General features: G+C 42.3%; 2 protein-coding genes across 6 annotated transcripts in view; one reads left to right on the plus strand and one right to left on the minus strand.

Annotated features, from left to right (window-relative positions):
- Window positions 1-20,672, minus strand: part of LOC109890611 (gamma-aminobutyric acid receptor subunit beta-3) — a 57,469-nt gene that overhangs the window by 25,406 nt on the left and 11,391 nt on the right. For 2 of the 5 annotated variants that reach the window (XM_031824351.1, XM_031824354.1), the window contains exons 2-4: window positions 5,733-5,780; window positions 4,965-5,056; window positions 4,759-4,826 (exon numbers count right to left, since the gene is read on the minus strand). In XM_031824351.1, the coding sequence (XP_031680211.1) occupies window positions 4,759-4,826; window positions 4,965-5,056; window positions 5,733-5,780 (208 nt within the window). Of the gene's footprint in view, window positions 1-4,758; window positions 4,827-4,964; window positions 5,057-5,142; window positions 5,449-5,732; window positions 5,781-20,672 lie in introns of those variants that run through there. The other 3 variants (XM_031824352.1, XM_031824353.1, XM_031824355.1) reach the window with 2 other exon arrangements.
- The window catches only part of LOC109890415 (gamma-aminobutyric acid receptor subunit alpha-5-like), a 30,410-nt gene continuing 16,334 nt past the window's right edge, over window positions 6,597-20,672 (plus strand). Inside the window, exons 1-6 of the mRNA XM_031824356.1 lie at window positions 6,597-7,464; window positions 8,113-8,197; window positions 8,382-8,506; window positions 10,033-10,100; window positions 14,136-14,356; window positions 17,387-17,469. Of these exons, the coding sequence (XP_031680216.1) occupies window positions 7,446-7,464; window positions 8,113-8,197; window positions 8,382-8,506; window positions 10,033-10,100; window positions 14,136-14,356; window positions 17,387-17,469 (601 nt within the window). The 5' untranslated portion in view covers window positions 6,597-7,445. The remainder of the gene's footprint in view (window positions 7,465-8,112; window positions 8,198-8,381; window positions 8,507-10,032; window positions 10,101-14,135; window positions 14,357-17,386; window positions 17,470-20,672) is intronic.

Genomic DNA, 20,672 nt, shown 5'->3' on the forward strand with positions numbered 1-20,672 from the left:
CATCTATCAGAGTTCGTAATGTTAGGTGACCTAAACTGGGATATGGTTAACAACCCGGCCATCCAACAATCTAAGCTAGATGCCCTCAATCTCACACAAAGTAAACAGGTACAACCCGGTAGAAAAATCCGTAAACATTGTACCAGGTACAAAAATCCGTAAACATGGGCACCCTCATAGATATCATCCTGACCAACTTGCCCTCTAAATACACCTGTGCTGTTTTCAAGCAGGATCTCATCAATCACTGCCTCATTGCCTGCGTCCGTTATGGGTCAGCGGTCAACGACTGCCTCTCATCACTGTCAAACGCTCCCTAAAAAACACTTCTGCGAGCAGGCCTTTCTGATCGACCTGGCCCAGGTATCTTGGAAGGATATTGACCTCATCCCGTCAGTAGAGGATGCCTGGTTGTTCTTCAAAAGTGCCTTTCTCACCATCTTAAATAAGCATGCCCTTTCACCCAACTAAGAACAGATATAGCCCTTGGTTCACTCCAGACTTGACTGCCCTTGACCAGCACAAAAACATCCTGTGGCGCACTTCACTAGCTTCGAATAGTCCCCGCGATATGTAACTTTTCAGAAGTCAAGAAAAAATAAACACAGTCAGTTAGGAAAGCAAAGGCTAGCTTTTTCAAACAGAAATTTGCATCCTGCAGCACTAATTCCAAAACGTTTTGGGACACTGTAAAGTCCAATAAGAGCACCTCCTCTCAGCTGCCCACTGAGCTGAGGCTAGGAAACACTGTCACCACCGATAAATCCACGATAATTGAGAATTTCAATAAGCATTTCTCTACGGCTGGCCACACTTTCCACCTGTCTACCCCAACCCCGGCCAACAGCTCTGCATCCCCCCGCAGCAACTGGATTGATGGCAGCATTCACGAAAAACTGAAAGCGCGAACCACTGCTTTTAAACAGGGCAAGGCGACCGGAAACATGACCGAATACAAATAGTGGAGCTATTCCCTCCAAAAGGCAATCAAACAAGCTAAGCGTCAGTATAGAGACAAAGTAGAGTCGCAATTCTTTGGCTCAGACATGAGAGGTATGTGGCAGGGTCTACAGTCAATCACGGACTATAAAAAGAAAACCAGACAAACTAAACAACTTCTTTGCTCACTTTGAGGACAATACAGTGTCACGGACACGGCCCACTACCAAAACCTGCGAGGTCTCCTTCACTGCAGCCAACGTAAGTAAAACATTTAAACATGTTAACCCTCGCAAGGCTGCCGGCCCAGACGGCATCCCTAGCCACGTCCTCAGAGCATGCGCAGACCAGCTGGCTGGTGTGTTTACGGACATATTCAATCAATCCTTATCCCAGTCTGCTGTTCCCACATGCTTCAAGAGGGCCACCATTATTCCTGTTCCCAAGGAAGCTAAGGCAACTGAGCTAAATGACTATCGCCCCGTAGCACTCACTTCCGTCATCATGAAGTACTTTGATAGACTAGTCAAGGACCATATCACATCCACCCTACCTGACACCCTAGACCTACTCCAATTTGCTTACCGCCCCAATAGGTCCACAGACGACGCAATCGCAATCACACTGCACACTGCCCTAACCCATCTGGACAAGAGGAAATCCTATGTAAGAATGCTGTTCATGGACTACAGCTCATCATTTAACACCATAGTACCCTCCAAACTCATCATTAAGCTCGAGACCCTGGGTCTTGACCCCGCCCTGTGCAACTGGGTCCTGGACTTCCTGACGGGCCGCCCCCAGGTGGTGAGGGTAGGAAACAACATCCCCACCCCGCTGATCCTCAACACTGGGGCCCCACAATGGTGTGTTCTCAGCCCTCTCCTGTACTCCCTGTTCACTCATGACTGCGTGGCCATGCATGCCTCCAACTCAATCATCAAGTTTGCAGACGACACTACAGTGGTAGGCTTGATTACCAAAAATGATGAGACGGTCTACAGGGAGGAGGAGAGGGCCCTCGGAGTGTGGTGTCAGGAAAATAACCTCACACTCAATATCAACAAAACGAAGGAGATGATCGTGGACTTCAGGAAACAGCAGAGGGAGCAGCCCTCTATCCACATCAACGGGACAGTAGTGGAGAAGGTGGAACATGTTAAGTTCCTCGGCGTACACATCTCGGACAAACTGAATTGGTCCACCCACACAGACAGCATGGGGAAGAAGGCGGAGCAGCGCCTCTTCAACCTCAGGAGGCTGAAGAAATTCGGCTTGTCACCAAAAACTCACAAACTTTTACAGATGCACAATTGAGAGCATCCTGTCGGACTGTATCACCTGGTACGGCAACTGCTCTGCACACAACTGCAAGGCTCTCCAGAGGGTAGTGAGGTCTGCACATCGCATCACCGGGGGCAACTACCTGCCCTCCAGGACACCTACACCAACCGATGCCACAGGAAGGCCAAAAAGATCCTCAAGGACAACAACCACCCAAGCCACTGCCTGTTCACCCCGCTATCATCCAGTAGGTGAGGTCAGTACAGGTGCATCAAAGCTGGGACTAAGAGACTGAAAAACAGCTTCTATCTCAAGACCATCACTGTTAAACAGCCATCACTAACATTGAGTGGCTGCTGCCAACATACTGACTCAAATCTCTAGCCACATTAATAATAAAAAATTGGATGTAATAAATGTATCACTAGCCACTTTAAACAATGCCACTTTATATAATGTTTACATACCCTACACTACTCATCCCATATGTATATACTGTACTCTATACCATCTACTGCATCTTGACTATGCCGTTCGGCTATCGCTCATCCATATATTTTTATGTACATATTCTTATTCATTCCTTTACACTTGTGTGTTTAAGGTAGTTCTTGTGAAATTGTTAGATTACTTGTTAGATATTACTGCATGGTCGGAACGAGAAGCACAAGCATTTCGCTACACTCGCATTAACATCTGCTAACCATGTGTATGTGACAAATAAAATTTGATTTGATTTATCTAATGACTTCCTCGACTGGTTCACTAACTACTTCTCAGATAGAGTACAGTGTGTCAAATCGGAGGGCCTGTTGTCTGGAACTCTGGCTGTCTATGGGGGTGCCACAGGGTTAAATTCTCGGGCTGACTCTTTTCTCTATATACAGTGGGGCAAATTGTGCAAGTTCTATCACTTAAAAATATGAAGGAGGCCTGTAATTTTCATCATAGGTACACTTCAACTATGACAGACAAAATGAGAGAAAACAAATCCAGAAAATCACATTGTAGGATTTTTAATGAATTTATTTGCAAATGATGGTGGAAAATAAGTATTTGGTCAATAACAAAAGTTTATCTCAATACTTTGTTATATACCCTTTGTTGGCAATGACAGAGGTCAAACGTTTGGGAAGACTGACTCTGCCTTATTTATGTAAATGTGATATGTTTTTTTTTTTATCTCACATTGTAGTTATTATTTAAATATTTTTTTGTTATCTATATTATTATTATTATTAATTATTATTAACACTGCATTCTCAAGGTAAGAATTTCACTGTACTGTTGTATCCTGCGCACATGGCGAATTAAGTGGCTTCTCACCTGAAATGCCAGTCCCAGATAGGGGAGCAGCCCAGAGATCATTATTTCTGATAGAAACGCGAACAGCTGCTGTGCACATGCTGCGCCACTTTCCAGGATACACACTGCACATGCACAGTTGTAAGAAGTTGAGCCCAGGCAGGTGTATTCAAAGACAAGCCACAGATGCAGGGGAGGGTAAAGGTGTGTGCGGAGTGGGGGTGTAGAGGTACGTGTGTGTGTGTGCACGTGCGTTCGTGAGAGAGAGAGCTTGAGAGTGAAAGAGAGAGAGAGAGCTTGAGAGAGCGAGAGAGAGAAAGAGAGAAAGAGAGAGAGCTGGGAGAGAGAGAGTAATAAAAAAACGTATTCAAGGTTTCAAAGACCTCTCTGATGAGAACAAACTACCCGGCCTGTTGGGGGAGGACGCAGAGAGCTCTGCGTTGGCAGGGCACTTCATTGCTGCCTGCCATAAGATGAGGTACAGTGTCTGTCAGACCAACCAACCTGCACATGTCCTCTATGCCATTGTTCAATGTATGGTTATTTTGACCCTTGATTATCGTTGTTGCTGTTGTCCTGTTGACAATAGATTATTATTATTTTAATGATGTTAATATTGTAAATCTCCAAAGTAAGCTTTGGCAATATGTACATTGTTACTTCAGGTCAATAAGGCAAATTGAATTGAATTGAATTGTGAGAGAGAGAGAGCGAGAGAGAGCAAGAGAGAGAGAGAATGCCCATGTCTAAGCTTCTAATACTCCTCTTTGAAGTGCTGGAGATGCTGAACATACTGTACTTTTCACTTTCCAATGCCACATACCAATACATGTAGCACAACTGAAGAACAAGATCAAGGGGAGAATGACTCAGAAATGTTGAGTTGAGTTTGAGTAAAAACACACATACAAACACAAGACAACTGACAAAAGAGTGCAGAGCAGAGTACCACTCTGCATCCTACATGTAGACCATATGTTTTCAGCACTAGTCTGATGGACAGCGGCTGGTATCTAACGTGATATTGGCTGAATACAAGCATTGTGAAACATAGTTAGGCACACAATAACTCTAATTGTAGGACATTATTGAATGACTTTGAATGAAAGTTTACGCAGTTCGTGAATCCCAGGAGAAACATATTCAAGTACTATATGAAAGTGGGCAAAGCAAAAAACGCAATTGTGTGAGTCCCAATGTTTACAGTATGGGGGGGGGGGGTTCACTCACCATGTTGACTTCGGATACCATGTCTATGCTCGCCACATCTATACTCATGCCAACTGCAACAGGGGCCCCTGTAATGCAAATGCAATGGTATAATTTACAATGACAATGAATTCGAAAAATGGCTGCAATATGAGCCCAAGATGTGCGAATCTGCATAGTAAACATGGACACGCTGCAACATGGTTGCCCCACTTTTGAAAACGTACCTCCAAAGTCTGGTCGAAGACGAATATCATATCCTTTTAGTAGTTTGTCCACCGTCTCTTTCACAAAAGACATGTTCCCTGGTTCATTCACGCTGAAACAACAACAAAAAAGATTATGTTTACTACAAAATTGCACGTTCGTTTTTCCCGTCACACTTTTACTAGAGAGATCACTCACCTTTGTGCGCAACAAACGACAGCTACAATCACTGGCGCTGAAAGAACACTAAATAATTTTCCACTCAGAAAAGCCCACATTCCTTACTGTTTAGGTGGGGAAAAAAGTGCAACGCAAAAACGGTACAATATGTTTACAAATCAGATTATTCGATTGGCAAGTTCTCGTGGAAGAAGTCGTTGGCTTTTCACACCCTTCAGATCTGTTCGGTTTGACATCCCTCGTATTTCGGATTTCTCTCCTCTCTCTCTATGCAACAGGGAGACATGAAATAACTATACTCCTCACTGAAATGTATGTAGGCTACTGGCAAAGATGCCACCGGTGGAGGCAGTAAAGGTAATGGCTTGGATTGGAGCCAACCCCGCTCACTCCAGATATTCATCTAATTGACTCTAAACCTGAATATGTTCTAATCCCTATAAGATTTCACATAATGGGCCAAATAGATGTAGGCCTAGACTGAATTGCTATACCTGATGCAAAGTGTCATAAGGGGTCTATCTCCCTTCCTCCAAGCCCCATTCAATAATCAAAATCGACCATTCGAGCCCGTGGGGACTGTTAGTCTAACTGACTGATGTACTTACCTGGTATCATAGATTGCAAACAACTTCTTGTTTCCATCGACTGCATTCCTGGGGGGGGGACGGGACGAAAAGAGGAAATATGACTCAGTAAAACACTTTTATTTACACCTGCACAGTCACACAAGGTGATTATGATTTATATATACGGTGATAACGCACACCTGGTAACATACAACACAGTGTCAAGTCTGTAATTGAGTCCATTTAGTTGTAGGCGTCGCTATAGTAGGTATGCAGTGGGTTAATTGTTTTTGGACCATGAGATGTTCTTATAATAGGACACACTTGGCATACCCTCTTTCCCAAACACTGGAAGTGCTTTATATGATAAGCATTGTACTTTAGGAATGAGTGTTTTCCATGCACAAGTTAGTTTTAGCACCACCCGATGGAATTACGGTAGGGTCAGAACGCGCTATAGGGACGGAGCTGAAACACCTTAGCACCACTTAAATAACTCAGACATACCTAGCAATTTACAAGACAGTGCAACATGTGTCTACTTGGTGCAAATAATTCACGCATTATAGATATGTCAAACTGAACTGTCAACTACTGATTGTAATGAATACCGTGCTACAGTAGAGTGAAATATGATTAGTCAGCATAATGTTCTGTCAAAAGATAGATATGGAGTTAGAGTACCCTCTCATGGCAATTGGTATAACGACTTTGTTTGATGTAGGATAACTGTTAAAAAAAAAAAGTTGTTGTTTTTTCAGGAAAGATTGTCTAATCACACCTTTTGATAGACATTGATTTATTGCGGTCCTTCTTTTAATATTTGAGTGCGTTCATTCTCGATTTCCTCGAGTCATTACGGTTATAATTCTCAATGATGGACCTTAGGCTGGTGAGTCATCGTGGCATAATAGGTCGGATCGAAATCATAGGCAGTACTCTGGAGGCAGCAGTACCATGTGCATTAAAGCTATAATAAGCGGGCAATTTCTTCTCAACAAAGCCGACGCATTTCCCACTGAATGAGAGAAAAGGCTAGGTAAACAGAGAGGACCAAAATTGAACATGTAGCTGAATAGGTAAACCGTTTTATTGGGTCCTTGGGATATAGCATTATTTTTTTCTTATTCTGGATGGATCAACCCACTGCCCCTCATTCATTAAATTGATTTCGACTAGACAGTATATTAGCTTGCGGGAGAGGATTACGTTTTAACTAACCAAAGCAATGTGCATAGGCTAGAGTAGCCTACAGTGGCAAGTAAGATAACAGGGGAAAGTTAAGTGACGCTTGGAGTTCCTGGAGGATCGTTTTCACTGTCGCACCTATGATAACGCACCGGTTAGCAAATCGTTGCAGTGTGTGCATGTGAGCGGCAACTGGAGGTGAGTGTGATTTCTGATTTAGATGGGGCGCCGGGCCGCTAGTCCGCTCTGAGTGGAGAAATTACTTGAGACCAAGGGTATGTGACACGAAAAACGTTGTTGTCACGACCAAAGATGAGGGCTCGGCATTAAAACCTCTCATCTCCAAAAGGCGGGAAGGAGGTGGCAGCAAAAGACGCAAACATCTGCTTGACATGAGTAGGAAGTCAGTCAAGCAAATCAGGAGAGAACAATACACGATCGAGACTGCCTGCGGTGGCAAATATAAACGGAGAATATCTAAATCCCTCTGAAGGAGCAGCAGCATACCCTTGACTTTCATTGCTGCGGGTTTTGTTTCGGTTTCTAACCTGGATTTAAATCAAGATGATGGCTCTCTCTACAGGTAATTGATTTTTAACCCTCTTTTATGCATGAGGATGGCATCAGAAGCACTCTCACCCTCCTTCCCTCTTTTGTTAGGGGGGTATGAGTGGTGGGGGTGGGGGGGGGGGGGTGTCTGGGGAAAGGGAACAGCGAGGGTACATCATTAGCCTACATTGAAAACCTATTGCACTGCCTGCGAATTCATACGCAGTGAGGACCACCAATACAGTGCTACTGCGAACACGAACAGTTGCAGCAAAAGGGGGAGATGTTATAATACTGCTGCAACAAGGTGTTTAGCATTGGGCAAAATGAATGCACACAAGGACGTCAGCCAGGAATGTAGAAAGACATTACTGGTATATTCACAGATTCAAACAATTATTCTATCAAGGTTAGCCTACTGATTACTCTTGTAGGTCCATTATAGGGCTGCTAGTTGAAAGTGTGTGTGGTCAGGTGTGTGTATTGGGGAAGGGTGGGGTACAGTATAACACCAATGTACTTACAGTATCATTAGTGTACTATAGTGTTAGTAGTACTGTAGTAATAATTGTCTGGTAGGAGTATAATGTAGGAGTATAGTGTAGGATAAGTAGGAGTGGAAGTATGATGACAATACATACTACTGAAAGTACTGATTGTGGATTATATGCTGTTATTCCAGACATAGAGGACAAAATGCCCAGCTTTTCTACAATGAAACACGTGTGGATCTCTGTCTTGCTGGTGTGTATTACATGTCACGTGGGGTAAGTGAAGCGTTTACCATCCAATCTGACTATACACTGCATTACATCCTCATTTGAACAGTAGATATACTGTACATGTCCAACGATGATGTGCTTTATTGACATCGACACTAGCCTCGTCAAGCAGTCTCCATGTTACAGTATGTGGAACTAACCAGCCTGATTGATGTTCTGTCTTTCCCAGTCTTGGCCAGACCACAGCAGAGGCATTGAAAGAGGCAGAGGCTAATGACAACATCACCATCTTCACACGGATACTGGACGGACTGCTGGACGGCTACGACAACAGACTCAGACCAGGACTTGGAGGTAATGAATACCGACTTACAGACCACTCTGATCCAAACTCATATCACTAGAGGTTACAGTACAAAGCAGTACAATGCAATACAATACAGTACAATGCAGTACAGTACGATGCAATGCAATACAGTACAGTACGATGCAATGCAATACAGTACAGTACAATGCAGTATTATATCAGTATTAATTTTATTGGGGCAAATGTCATTCACTAATACTCTTGTGTTCCGGAAAATCCCTTATTTGACATTAGATTTCCTCAGAGTACACTCAAGCCAGGTGCAGCAGAACCATTGTAGCATGTTGATGCAGGAGATTTATAGAACCAAAATACAGTGTAAAATGTGGATGTTTCTGTTTCAACGTACAGTTTGTCTTTGTTAGAATTTATACTGAAGTGTATTTTGGTTCTTTTGCAACTTGAAGGGATTTGATGGGAAAGAGAAACACTAAGAGAGTGTGCCTGCGTGTGCACTGATTTAAAGCAATTATATTACTGTAGCCTAAAGACTATGCAGGTTATGCTGCAGCAAATTGACCTGTCACAAGAAGAAAAGTTACCAGCTGATGAGATGATAAATGCATAGTGAACTGCGCTCCATACCGAGAGGTGCTGTGTGGCCCCACGTGGCGGGGGGGGGCAAGCTCTGGGGCGTTTTCTTTTTGGTTGGGGGCCCCCTGGAGGTCACCTCTCCCCCAGATAGCATATGAACACATCATAAGCCATGGCAAAATGATTAGCAAATTAACTTTAAAACCGCAACATTTTCACTCAGTTTCATGGCAAAATGTTTAGAATAGCATGAGATAAGCTATTAAACGGGGGGTGGGAGGGGGGGGGGGGGGGGGGGGGGGGGGGGCTCATGAAACTGCAGTATGCCAATGCTTAGCCTCATACATAATTTGTGATCCAGCATAGCATTTTCCCCCTCTGTAAAATCACACTCGATAGACTTCTTGGATTCAGTGAGAAAAATAGAAGAGACTGTTCTAATATACAGATTTGCATTGACTGGAATACATTCCAAGAGCAAAGCAATCACAGTAATAGATCAATCCTAAGTGAGAAGGAACTGCACTGCCAACACGCCATATATATCACACAGCCCCCCTCATGACCACCACCTCCATCTGCAAAAAGTAACCTTGAGATCCAGACCTCTATTCAGACGAGAGAGAGAGGGAGTCGAAGAGTGTTCACCGGAAAATAGAAATATCCTGCATCTCTTAGAGAAAAGAAAATATTCTTCCACCGATTTGTTCTTAGTGATTTTTTTAATCAATTTTTCTCCCCCGTTCTAAATCTTGTTTTATAAATGTCGCTAATGTAACACGGATACATCCAACATGGATTTGCCAAAATGGGGTTGGAGAACAGAGCTGCACTCACTTCCTTAGAATGGTTTCTGTCATTGAAGGCTGTAAAGATTTTAAATGGAAATCTCGATGATGATTACTCATAAATTGAATTTGTCCCTGTCTCTTGTCTCTTCATGTTCACGGTCATATTCCAAATCCCATTCTATCCACAGAAAAGGTCACGGAGATCAAAACCAATATATTTGTCACAAGCTTTGGCCCAGTTTCAGATACTGAAATGGTGAGTCAATTTACAGCCCATTTCATAATGCACGGTTTCAATGACGTCCACTAATGTAATTATTTGCAAAAGGAGCAACTCCAAACCCTCCTGTAGATGTTACGAACACACAACAATTATCCTAGATGCATATAAATGACATGTATTCATCGTATTTTTGTTAAGTAATACATCAATATTTTATAAAGAAATACATGATGGGCCTGTTTTCCAGGATGCAGATTAAGCACAGTCCTGGACTGAAACGTTATTTCAATGGAGAATCTGCTTTTAGTATTGTTTTTTTTCACAGCAGGAAAAGAATCCTGCAGCAACAGGAAATGTGAATTATTATGTGGATTATAATTCATGGATATTTTTGTGGGCGTTGATACACTTTTCGTGTAAATCAAGTCTTTAAAAGCAAACTTTAAAAAGCGTTTTATTCTCATAGTTTATACAGATTGTAAATCAAAGATTTTTTGGGGGCCAAAAATATGATTATATTACTGATCGATTGATTATGACTTTGCAAATCACCCATTCTGTAGAAACTATGACAAAAGAAAGGTTCAGTACTTTTGTGAAACATCACAGCACCGTTGAAATATATATGGCAAATGGAAATCCAACATGGATGGTGTTAAGAGATACAGTTGAAGTCGGACGTTTAAATACACCTTAGCCTAATACATTTAAACTCAGTTTTTCACAAGGTCAGTTAGGATCACCACTTTATTTTAAGAATGTGAAATGTCAGAATAATAGAAGAGAGAATGATCTATTTCAGCTTTTATTTCTTTCATCACATTCCCAGTGGGTCAGACATTTACATACACTCAATTAGTATTTGGTAGCATTGCCTTTAAAATGTTTTACTTGGGTCAAACATTTTGGGTAGGCTTCCACAAGCTTCCCACAAAAAGTTGGGTGAATTTTGGCCCATTCCTCCTGACAGAGCTGGTGTAACTGAGTCAGGTTTGTAGGCCTCCTTGCTCGCACACACTTTTTTAGTTCTGCCCACACATTTTCCATAGGATTGAGGTCAGGGCTTTGTGATGGCCACTCCAATACCTTAACTTTGTTGTCCTTAAGCCATTTTGCCACAACTTAGAAGTATGCATGAGGTCATTGTCCATTTGGAAGACCATTTTGTGACCAAGATTTAACTTCCTGACTGATGTCTTGAGATGTTGCTTTAATATATCCACATAATTTTCCTTCCTCGTGAGCCATCTATTATGTGAAATGCACCAGTCTCTCCCAAAGCACCCCCACAACATGAGGCTGTCACCCCCGTGATTCACGGTTGGGATGGTGTTCTTCGTCTTGCAAGCCACCCCCTTTTTCCTCCAAACGTAATGATGGTAATTATGGCCAAACAGTTATGTTTTTGTTTAATCAGACCAGAGGACATTTTTCCAAAAAGTATGATCTTTGTCCCCATGTGCAGTTGCAAACCGTAGTTTGGCTTTTTTTATGGCGGTTTTGGAACAGTGGCTTCTTCCTTGCTGAGCGGCCTTTCAGGTTATGTCGATATAGGACTCGTTTTACTGTGGATATAGATACCTTTGTACCTGTTTCCTCCAGCATCTTCACAAGGTCCTTTGCTGTTGTTCTGTGATTGATTGGCACTATTCGCTCCAAAGTACGTTCATCTCTAGCAGACAGAACGCGTCTCCTTCCTGAGTGGTATGACGGCTGCGTGATCCCATTGTGTTTATACTTGTGTACTATTGTTTGTACAGATGATGATGGTACCTTCAGGCGTTTGGAAATTGCTCCCAAGGTGGGAACCAGACTTGTGGAGGTCTACAATTGTTTTTCTCAGGTCTTGGCTGATGTCCTCTGGACTGTGCCTTTAAACAGCTTGTAAACTTCTGACCCACTGGAATTGTGATACAGTGAATTAAAAGTGAAATAATCTGTCTGTAAACAATTGTTGGAAAAATTACTTGTGTCATGCACAAAGTAGATGTCCTAACCGACTTGCCAAAACTATAGTTTGTTAACAAGAAATTTGTGGAGTGATTGAGTTTTAATCACTCCAACCTAAGTGTATGTAAACTTCCAAAGTTCAACTGTATGGGAGGGGTTGACTAGAGCTGAAGGGTGGGACTAATAACAACAAGATAACAAATGTAAATACATACTGTGTCCGTAAAATGTATATAGGTTCACAACTTTAGTGAAAAAGCACAGTAAAAAATACAAGGCAAATAGAAATCAAACTGGATGGTCTTCAGAAATTGGCGGGAGGGGTTGAGGGTAGTGGAAGGACAGGAGTAAAAACAAATAAAAGATAACTATTGCAAAATATATTGTGTCTAAAAAGTACAGTGCCTTCAGAAGGTATTCAGACCCCTTGACTTTTTCCACATTTGTTAGGTTACAGCCTTAGTCCCTTTACTCAGGACTTTGTTGAAACACCTTTGGCAGCGATTACAGCTTCGAGACTTCTTGGGTATAAAGCTACATGCACACCTGTATTTGGGGAGTTTCTCCCATTCTTATGTGCAGATCCTCTCAAGCTCTGTCAGGTTGGATGGGGAGCGTTGCTGCACAGCTGTTTTCAGGTCTCTCCAGAGATGTTCGATCGGGTTCAAGTCCGGGCTCTGGCTGGGCCACTCAAGGACATTCAGAGACTTGTCCCAAAGCCACTCCTGCGTTGTCTTGGCTGCTTGCTTAGGCTCGTTCTCCTGTTGGAAGGGGAACCTTTGCCCCAGTTTGAGGTCCTGAGCGCTCTGGAGCAGATTTTAATTAAGGATCACTCTGTACTTTGCTCCGTTCATCTTTGCCTCGATCCTGACTTGTCTCCCAGTCCCTGCCGCTGAAAAACATCCCCACAGCATGATGCTGCCACCACCATGCTTCACCGTAGGGATGGTGCCAGGTTTCCTCCAGACATGATGCTTGGCATTCAGGCCAAAGGGTTCAATCTTGGTTTCCTCAAACCAGAGAATCTTGTTTCTCATGGTCTGAGAGTCTTTAGGTGCCTTTTGGCAAACTCCAAGTGGGCTGTCATGTGCCTTTTACTGAGGAATGGCTTCTGTCTGGTCACTCTTCCATAAAGGCCTGATTGGTGGAGTGCTGCAGAGATGGTTGTCCTTCTGGAAGATTCTCCTTTCTCCACAGAGGAACTCTAGAGCTCTGTCAGAGTGACCATTGTGTTCTTGGTCACCTCCCTGACCAACTCTTCTCGACCGGAAGAGTCTTGGTGGTTCCAAACTTCTTCCATTTAAGAATGATGGTGACCACTGTGTTCTTAGGGACTCCAATGCTGCAGAAATTTTTTGGAACCCTTCCCCAGATCTGTGCCTTGACACAATCCTGTCTCGGAGCTCTACGGACAATTCCTTCAACCTCAGGGTTTGGTTTTTGCTCTGACATGAACTGTGGGACTTTATTTAGACAGTTGTGTGCCTTTCGAAATCATGTCCAATCAATTGAATTTACCACAGGTGGACTCCAATCAAGTTGTAGAAACATCAAGGATGATCAATGGAAACAGGATGTGCCCTTGAGGTCAATTTTGAGTCTCAATGCAAATGGTCTGAATACTTATGTAAATACATTTATTTATTTATATATATATTTTTTGCAAAAATGTCAACCTGTTTTTGCTTTGTAATAATGGGGTGTTGTGTGTAGATTGCGAAGGATTATTCATTCTTCAATCCATTTTTAGAAAACTGCTGTAATGTAACAAAATGTTGAAAAAGTCAATACTTTCCTGAAGATAGCATGTAGAAGCTGGAAGTAGAAGCTGAAGTGTTGTTGTTTGTTAGTTTACTCCAATGAGGAGAGGGGTTGTAAGGTTAGTCGAAAATATAAAATCTAATAAAATAAAATAATCAACTAAATAATAATATTTGAAAACCTTTTTAAATCTCAGGTACACCACACGTTGCATTTCCTCCTGCACAGGAACATCCTCTGAGTCTGAGTGATCAAATTAAAATAGCAGATCTGTATGTGTCCATGTAATTGGCCCCATGGGCTTTGACTCTTGAGTGTTTTCACCATGTATCAACACTATGTTTCTCTCCACCTTAGGAATACACCATCGATGTGTTTTTCCGACAAAGCTGGAAAGATGAGCGCCTGTGTTTCAAAGGACCCATGGAGATGCTGCCTCTGAACAACCTCCTGGCCAGTAATATCTGGACCCCAGACACATTCTTCCTCAACGGGAAAAAGTCTATCGCCCACAACATGACCACACCGAACAAGCTACTGAGACTGAAGGATGACGGGACGCTGCTCTACACTATGAGGTACCAACCACGGGACCGTTCAGTGCTATTTCAGTTAGAAATGTATCACATAGGACAGATAGGAGTACCGGTAATGTAGTATGGGGAATCGTGTCAGGTCTATTCATCGCATTTCTATCTGATAGAAAGGTATGGTGTAGAACAGAGATAGGATTGTCTGTCATTCTAAATCAGTAATCATTCATCACATTTCTATCTGCAACGTTTGAAATGTTTCCCCTCACTGAATACATCCTTGAATTTGGACTGACCATGTGGACTGACCATGTGGACTGACCATGTGGACTGACCGACCATGTGGACTGACCATGTGGACTGACCATGTGGACTGACCATGTGGACTGACCAAGAGAAACTCTGACCCTGAACCATAATCCTTAAGAGTCTATTTACGCACCCATGCGTCAAACTAAGTAACATAGTAAAAATATCTCCATCAAAATCTGTCAGTTTAAGCTGGAGATGTCCGTTTCTTTGATTGGGCTGCGTCTCAATCCACCGCATCTGCTTATGTCAGAATTCTGCATCTACGGTGGAAGGTGGCCGAGCTGCAGCAGTGCTTTTCAGACCATGAGACGTCCCCAAAATCGATCTTCTCACGAAAACCTTTGTAGCGTCTGAACCGTTTGGGCTACAAACTAATATGACCCTACTGTGGAAAGGAGAGATTCTCACAAATACGATGGTGTTCTCCGTTTTGGATTTATGATCTCCACAAGTGTCACTCGTCTGAAGGTAACTGTTAAAAAATAAATGAATGGGGAAAAAAGGGGGTTAAATATGTATCCAAAAAACAAGAATATTTACTTAGCTTTCTTATATCTCTTAAATATAGGAAAGACACTTCAAAATCTGTTTGGCCATTTATGAATGTGTTATTCAATGCGTTTCTATGGGCTATAGTAGTAAAGACCAAATTAAATATTTTTGTGGAATACCTACAGGGGTCCTACAATTCCAAATCAAATAGCTAAATGACCCATGGTATGACCATCATAAAACAATTCCATATGTTAGCTGAACCTCCCCTTCCCCACCCGAAAGGCTTAGAGAATAATATCTGAGCTTTATGTCTGAAAAACAAACGTTACGCTCACTGAAATACAGCCAGCCACAATTCACATATGGCCCTGAACTGGTTTGATTATTGTTGTTGTCTGTGTGTAGGAGGTAACAAAAGCCTCTGCACAGCTGTTCTACTCAGCCCAGCTCTTGGTAACGTAAACTCAGACAACTTTCTGTTCTTTTGTTCTTTGTGATGCTGTATTATGTATGTTATGGAACACTGACCAATATGTGGCAGATTAGATTAAATATTCACCCTTGAATTCATAATAGACAGGAACAGGAAGTGATGACAACCAATAGCAATCATACGAATAGATCAGGACTTCCTGGTATCATTTTAGGAGGTATAATTTATTCCATATCAATACCACCCACTAAGATCATCTTAATGCCAGATATATAGATGCAAGAGAAATAGATGAACCATATTAACCCCTTATGGCCATGTGACCTGGCACTATTTAGCACGATCAGGCATCGCCGTCGCTGGAATCGCCGTCTGATGAGTGAAAGAAGAAGAAGAAGAAGCGGATATCAGGCCCATCATTTAAAAAGATAATAGATTTCCCAACGACTCAGGAAATGAAACATCAGGACGTTTCTGCTTTTAATCGCTCCGGTTTTACTCCTGTCTCCTAATGTATTTCCATTACCAGGAAGGAGATTAGCGCGCTACCTAGATTTATTGCATGGTCCAGCCTTTCAGAATCCACCGACATCAGGGGAAAGCTCCTTCTCTCCAGTGGAGATAATGACTAAATGTGATTGCATTCTCACCCCCCCGAATTCCCGAAACATTAGCCCGAGAGCAACAGAGATTTCAGAGCAAGTCATACATTTGTCGCCACAAATAATTCATACAGTGTTCTAATCCATTTCCATCATAATGTATGTGCTTAACGAGAACAGGCTGCACCCCATTATATTATGATGCAGAAGAGGTTAAAGCACGAGAGCATCATGTAGTATTCTGATTTCCATAGCAAACTGTACCTCTGATGCATGAAATATGCATATTAAGGAACTAGTGCAGTCTTTTTGGCATGTCCATTACTTTGACGTGCACTGGTGACATCAGCACATAACACGTAAATGTTAATCACACAAAAAATGCAGGTTCATTATTGTGAATGCAAAAAAATGGATTACATAGGATGTTTTAGAATAGATGACACCTGTTACATGTTACTTGAGGGGGGATTTGTAGCCCTAATTTTGTAAGGGAAAAAGGCAGCTCTCTATGCATGGACCTACATTGGGATATAGCTTATCATACCTGTATACCAATATACTTTCCTTGTGAGACAGAAAAATCAGGTTATTCAATTTCCAGTCCTGCAGTTTCTCTTATAACCACATGATGGCAGTCTTTCCTGTTCATAAAGCAGACCAATGAGAATTGGGCTTCATATGATCCAATAAGATCTTGAAACATGTCAGCTGTTTTTGACACATAGAAGCAAAGTAATAACATTGAATAATGATGCAGTGAAGTGAACACAACCTGAGTCCATATGGTCCTCAAGGACTAGAGGTGGCCTCATTTCGTTGTTATATCAATGTGTTACTCTGTGTGGTTACTTTGTGGAGAAGTTCTCTGTGAATCCACTCTTGACATACAGCACATGGGGGATTTGACGTGAACCTCAGGCGGGAATTCACAAATAATACAACCACCACAAGATGGCAGTATAATCTATGTAATGCCATGTGCTTGGATCAGGGTGAATTCTTGGTGTTTCTGTCTAGAAATGATGAGGCCTACAAGGGGAGAAAAAAATTAATAAATAAACCCTGTGATGTAATCGTACAGGCACTGTGCTATCTATGCAACTAACATTAGCGCTGGAGACGAAGATGCCGATGATGACGGCAGCACTGGATTTGTAATGAACAGGATTATCATAGTATATCTGCAGGAGATTTGGGTTTATTGTCTTGATCTTTTGGGTCTTTCTCTAGGTTAACCATATCGGCAGAGTGTCCCATGCAGTTGGAGGACTTCCCAATGGATGCTCATGCTTGCCCTTTGAAGTTTGGAAGCTGTGAGTACAATGCCATGTGTTGATATTTAGTGTATTACGCTTTGCCACCCCAATAATACAACGGCACAGATCCCATACGTATAAACATTACTAGGCCCAGACTTCTTATGATCGGAGTATGAGTCAATGACAGCATTATTTATACCTCGGTAAACCTCCAACTCAGCAAACTACCAAATCAATTCCTCTAAAGAGACAATTGAACTTGCACAGTATAGGATGGTACATATGGAACAAGGAAAGAACACAGGATCCAGCCACAACGAAGGCGCCGCAATAAGGAAGGACCTGAATCCTGAAGCCGGAGGAGCTAAACCCAGTTCAGTTAAACTAGGTGGAGGGTCAAAAGGTTTATCCATCCTTTAATCAAATTGCTTGGCCTTAATTACCTCAGGTAACCTGGCCCTTAGTTACCTCAGGTAACCTGGCCCTTAATTACCTCAGGTAACCAGGCCCTTAATTACCTTTGGTAACTCAGCACCTGGGCTATCCTACTGTACCACCTCACCAGGGCTCCCAGGGTTGTATTCCCATTTACTAATTAGACCTAAAAGCAGACTATGGTCAGGCAGGGCTGGCCCTAGTCTTTGTGTGCACCTTCAGTGAGATTTGGTTGGGGGACCCCACACCTCGCTGGCGAAACATTTTAGTAGCCCCCCCTCTTGAGGGCAGAGAGAAAAAGTTAAAAGTACATTTCCTGCAATTCCACACATTTTGCCATGGGCATAGAAAAAAATGTAGCAATTTTAAAGCATGTTTTCTGCAATTCTACACATTTTGCCATGGGGCGAAGAGAACATTTAGCAATTTTAGAACTCATTCTATGCAATTCTACTCATTTTGCCATGGAGCGGAGAGAAGTTTTACAGCTAATTTCCTGTAATTCAACACATTATGCTAATGAGATGGAGCAAATTATTTACAGTTTTAAAGCTAGTTTCCGGAAATTTGACACATTTTGCAATGACTTATACCATGTTAATATAGTATTTGAGTGAGAGTGACAAACAAAATCAATGGCCCTTCGTGCCTGGTCGGTAATTCAGCCATGATTACTACATTTACATTTGAGTTATTTAGCAGACGCTCTTATCCAGAGTGACTTTTAGCAGCAATTATGGTTAAGTGCCTTGCTCAAGGGCACAGACAGGGCCGGCTCAGGGATTAAAAACAGCAACCGTCCGGTTACTGGCCCAACACTCTTAACCTCCAGGCTACCTGCCGCCACTACAACAAGTTTAAATAGCTGGCTAGACCTATTCACCTTTTTTTTCATGCTGACATGGGCTAATTGAGTGACTGTCAGTAACTGGCATAACAAGAAAAAAACTGCTTATGCACAACCGAGTTTCGAAATGTCACCCGGCGTATTCTACTATTTGAATTCTCAACAGTTAGGTGAAACCCCTCAACCCCCCTCTCAAGTTGAAAACCATACGTTCCTAAACCCAGAGGATTTCCAGAACTGGAAACTGCTTGTACTGTTTCATCCAGGTGTCACACCAGCATCTGCGGCTAAGCATCTCATCCTGTTATGTTAACATTCTCCTGAAGTGTTGTGGGTTGGGGCAAGGCGGGGTTGGTATGGGTGTTGCCTGCCTGGTTTAAGTGCTGAAATAGCTCAGCCGTAACTTGACCTTTTAGACGGGGTCACCACAGATGGATAGTCCCAGGGAAGCTAATAGGAATGCCCTGAGCATGTCACACTATAGTAAACCCTGGGCTTTGTCACACCATAGGACGTATATAGCCAGATTACCTAGCTGATTGGACTGCCCCTACAGGTGTAGGATCTTAATTTGATCACTGTTTTGTTGCTGAGAATTTTTCTGCTAAGCAGGAAACACAAACTTGTAGTGTATTTTAGTTTTAAAAAGGCTTCTAAAGTTTAGAATTTCCACTTTGAAATTTCAGACTAGATTTGCCCTAACAAAAAAAGGCCAGACACTCAAAACATTTGCATTTGAGTCATTTACATACAGAGCATACCGATACAGTTACTACGGGTATAACAGTTGTCTGAGCACTGTGACCACAGGCTCTATTTCTCATTCCATCACCCACACATCCCACTTCACCACCAGATACAACTACTTTCCTGTGCAGCCCAGCTCACAGGGGATATGAAGGATGATGGAAAGTGCATCTTGCCTTTACTCTCTTGGCCCACAGTTGACCTTTTTTTCAAGCGGCACAGAAAAACTAAGTCTTATCAAATACTGTCCATGATAAGTACAATGGATGTGCTAGTGTGTGGGGAGGAGGGAGGATGTGTATGTTTGTACAGATGTGGGATTGTAATTTGATCACCCTGTTGCAGGAGAACTGTTGCAGGACATTTAAAATGTGGAGTCTATTTGAGAGTTAAAAATGCTTCTGAAGTTTGTCATTTCCACATTGAAATTTTAGACTCGATTTGCCCTAATGAAAAATGTATCAACCTCTACAAAAATGTCCATTCATTATTTCCTGTTTCCTGATTATTTTCCTGCTATAACAAACTGGAACAAATTAAGAGCCTACATTTGTATAGGTCTGTGTCTGACTTGACCATGCTGCTGCTGCTAAGACGTCATTCGGGGGTCAATGCAACGTCATACTTGAGATGTGGGATCGCCTTCTTATGCTTTTTTGACACACTATTGCATATTGTATTTTTAGCAGGCACTCTTTTTTGAAGATTAACTCATAACTAGTGCACTGTACTACAAGGAACAGTAAAATATTGAAATGACCAGTAAAAATACATCACAGGTCAAAAATGGGCCCTTTTGACACTATTCCACATCTAAATTCATAAAATGGTTAAATTGGTGTAAAAAACTATATCATGATACAGAAATAATCTACAAGAGTGCTGTAATAAACAGTCATTGAAGTCTATGGAATGATGGCACTCAAGTCTCTCTCAGTCTTCAACCGATCAGAGCTGTGGTGAACTGAAGTGCTTTTAGGGGCTGGGTTCTCTATTGTCGTCCATGCATTGCTAACACAAGGTTATCTGTATGGAGAGTACAGAGGACCGCATAGCGCCCCAAATGGCACCCTATTCCCTATTTTGTGCACTACTTTTGACTCAGGTCAAAAGTAGTGCACTATATAGGGAACAGGGTGCCATTTGGGACCTAGGCACAGCCTCTTTTGATATACGAGGCTGATTTAAATGGGTTGCGTATTACAGGCAAGGCTCAATCAGTGCATTG

Source organism: Oncorhynchus kisutch, linkage group LG5 (genome assembly GCF_002021735.2).
Source record: "Oncorhynchus kisutch isolate 150728-3 linkage group LG5, Okis_V2, whole genome shotgun sequence".
Taxonomy (NCBI): domain Eukaryota; kingdom Metazoa; phylum Chordata; class Actinopteri; order Salmoniformes; family Salmonidae; genus Oncorhynchus; species Oncorhynchus kisutch.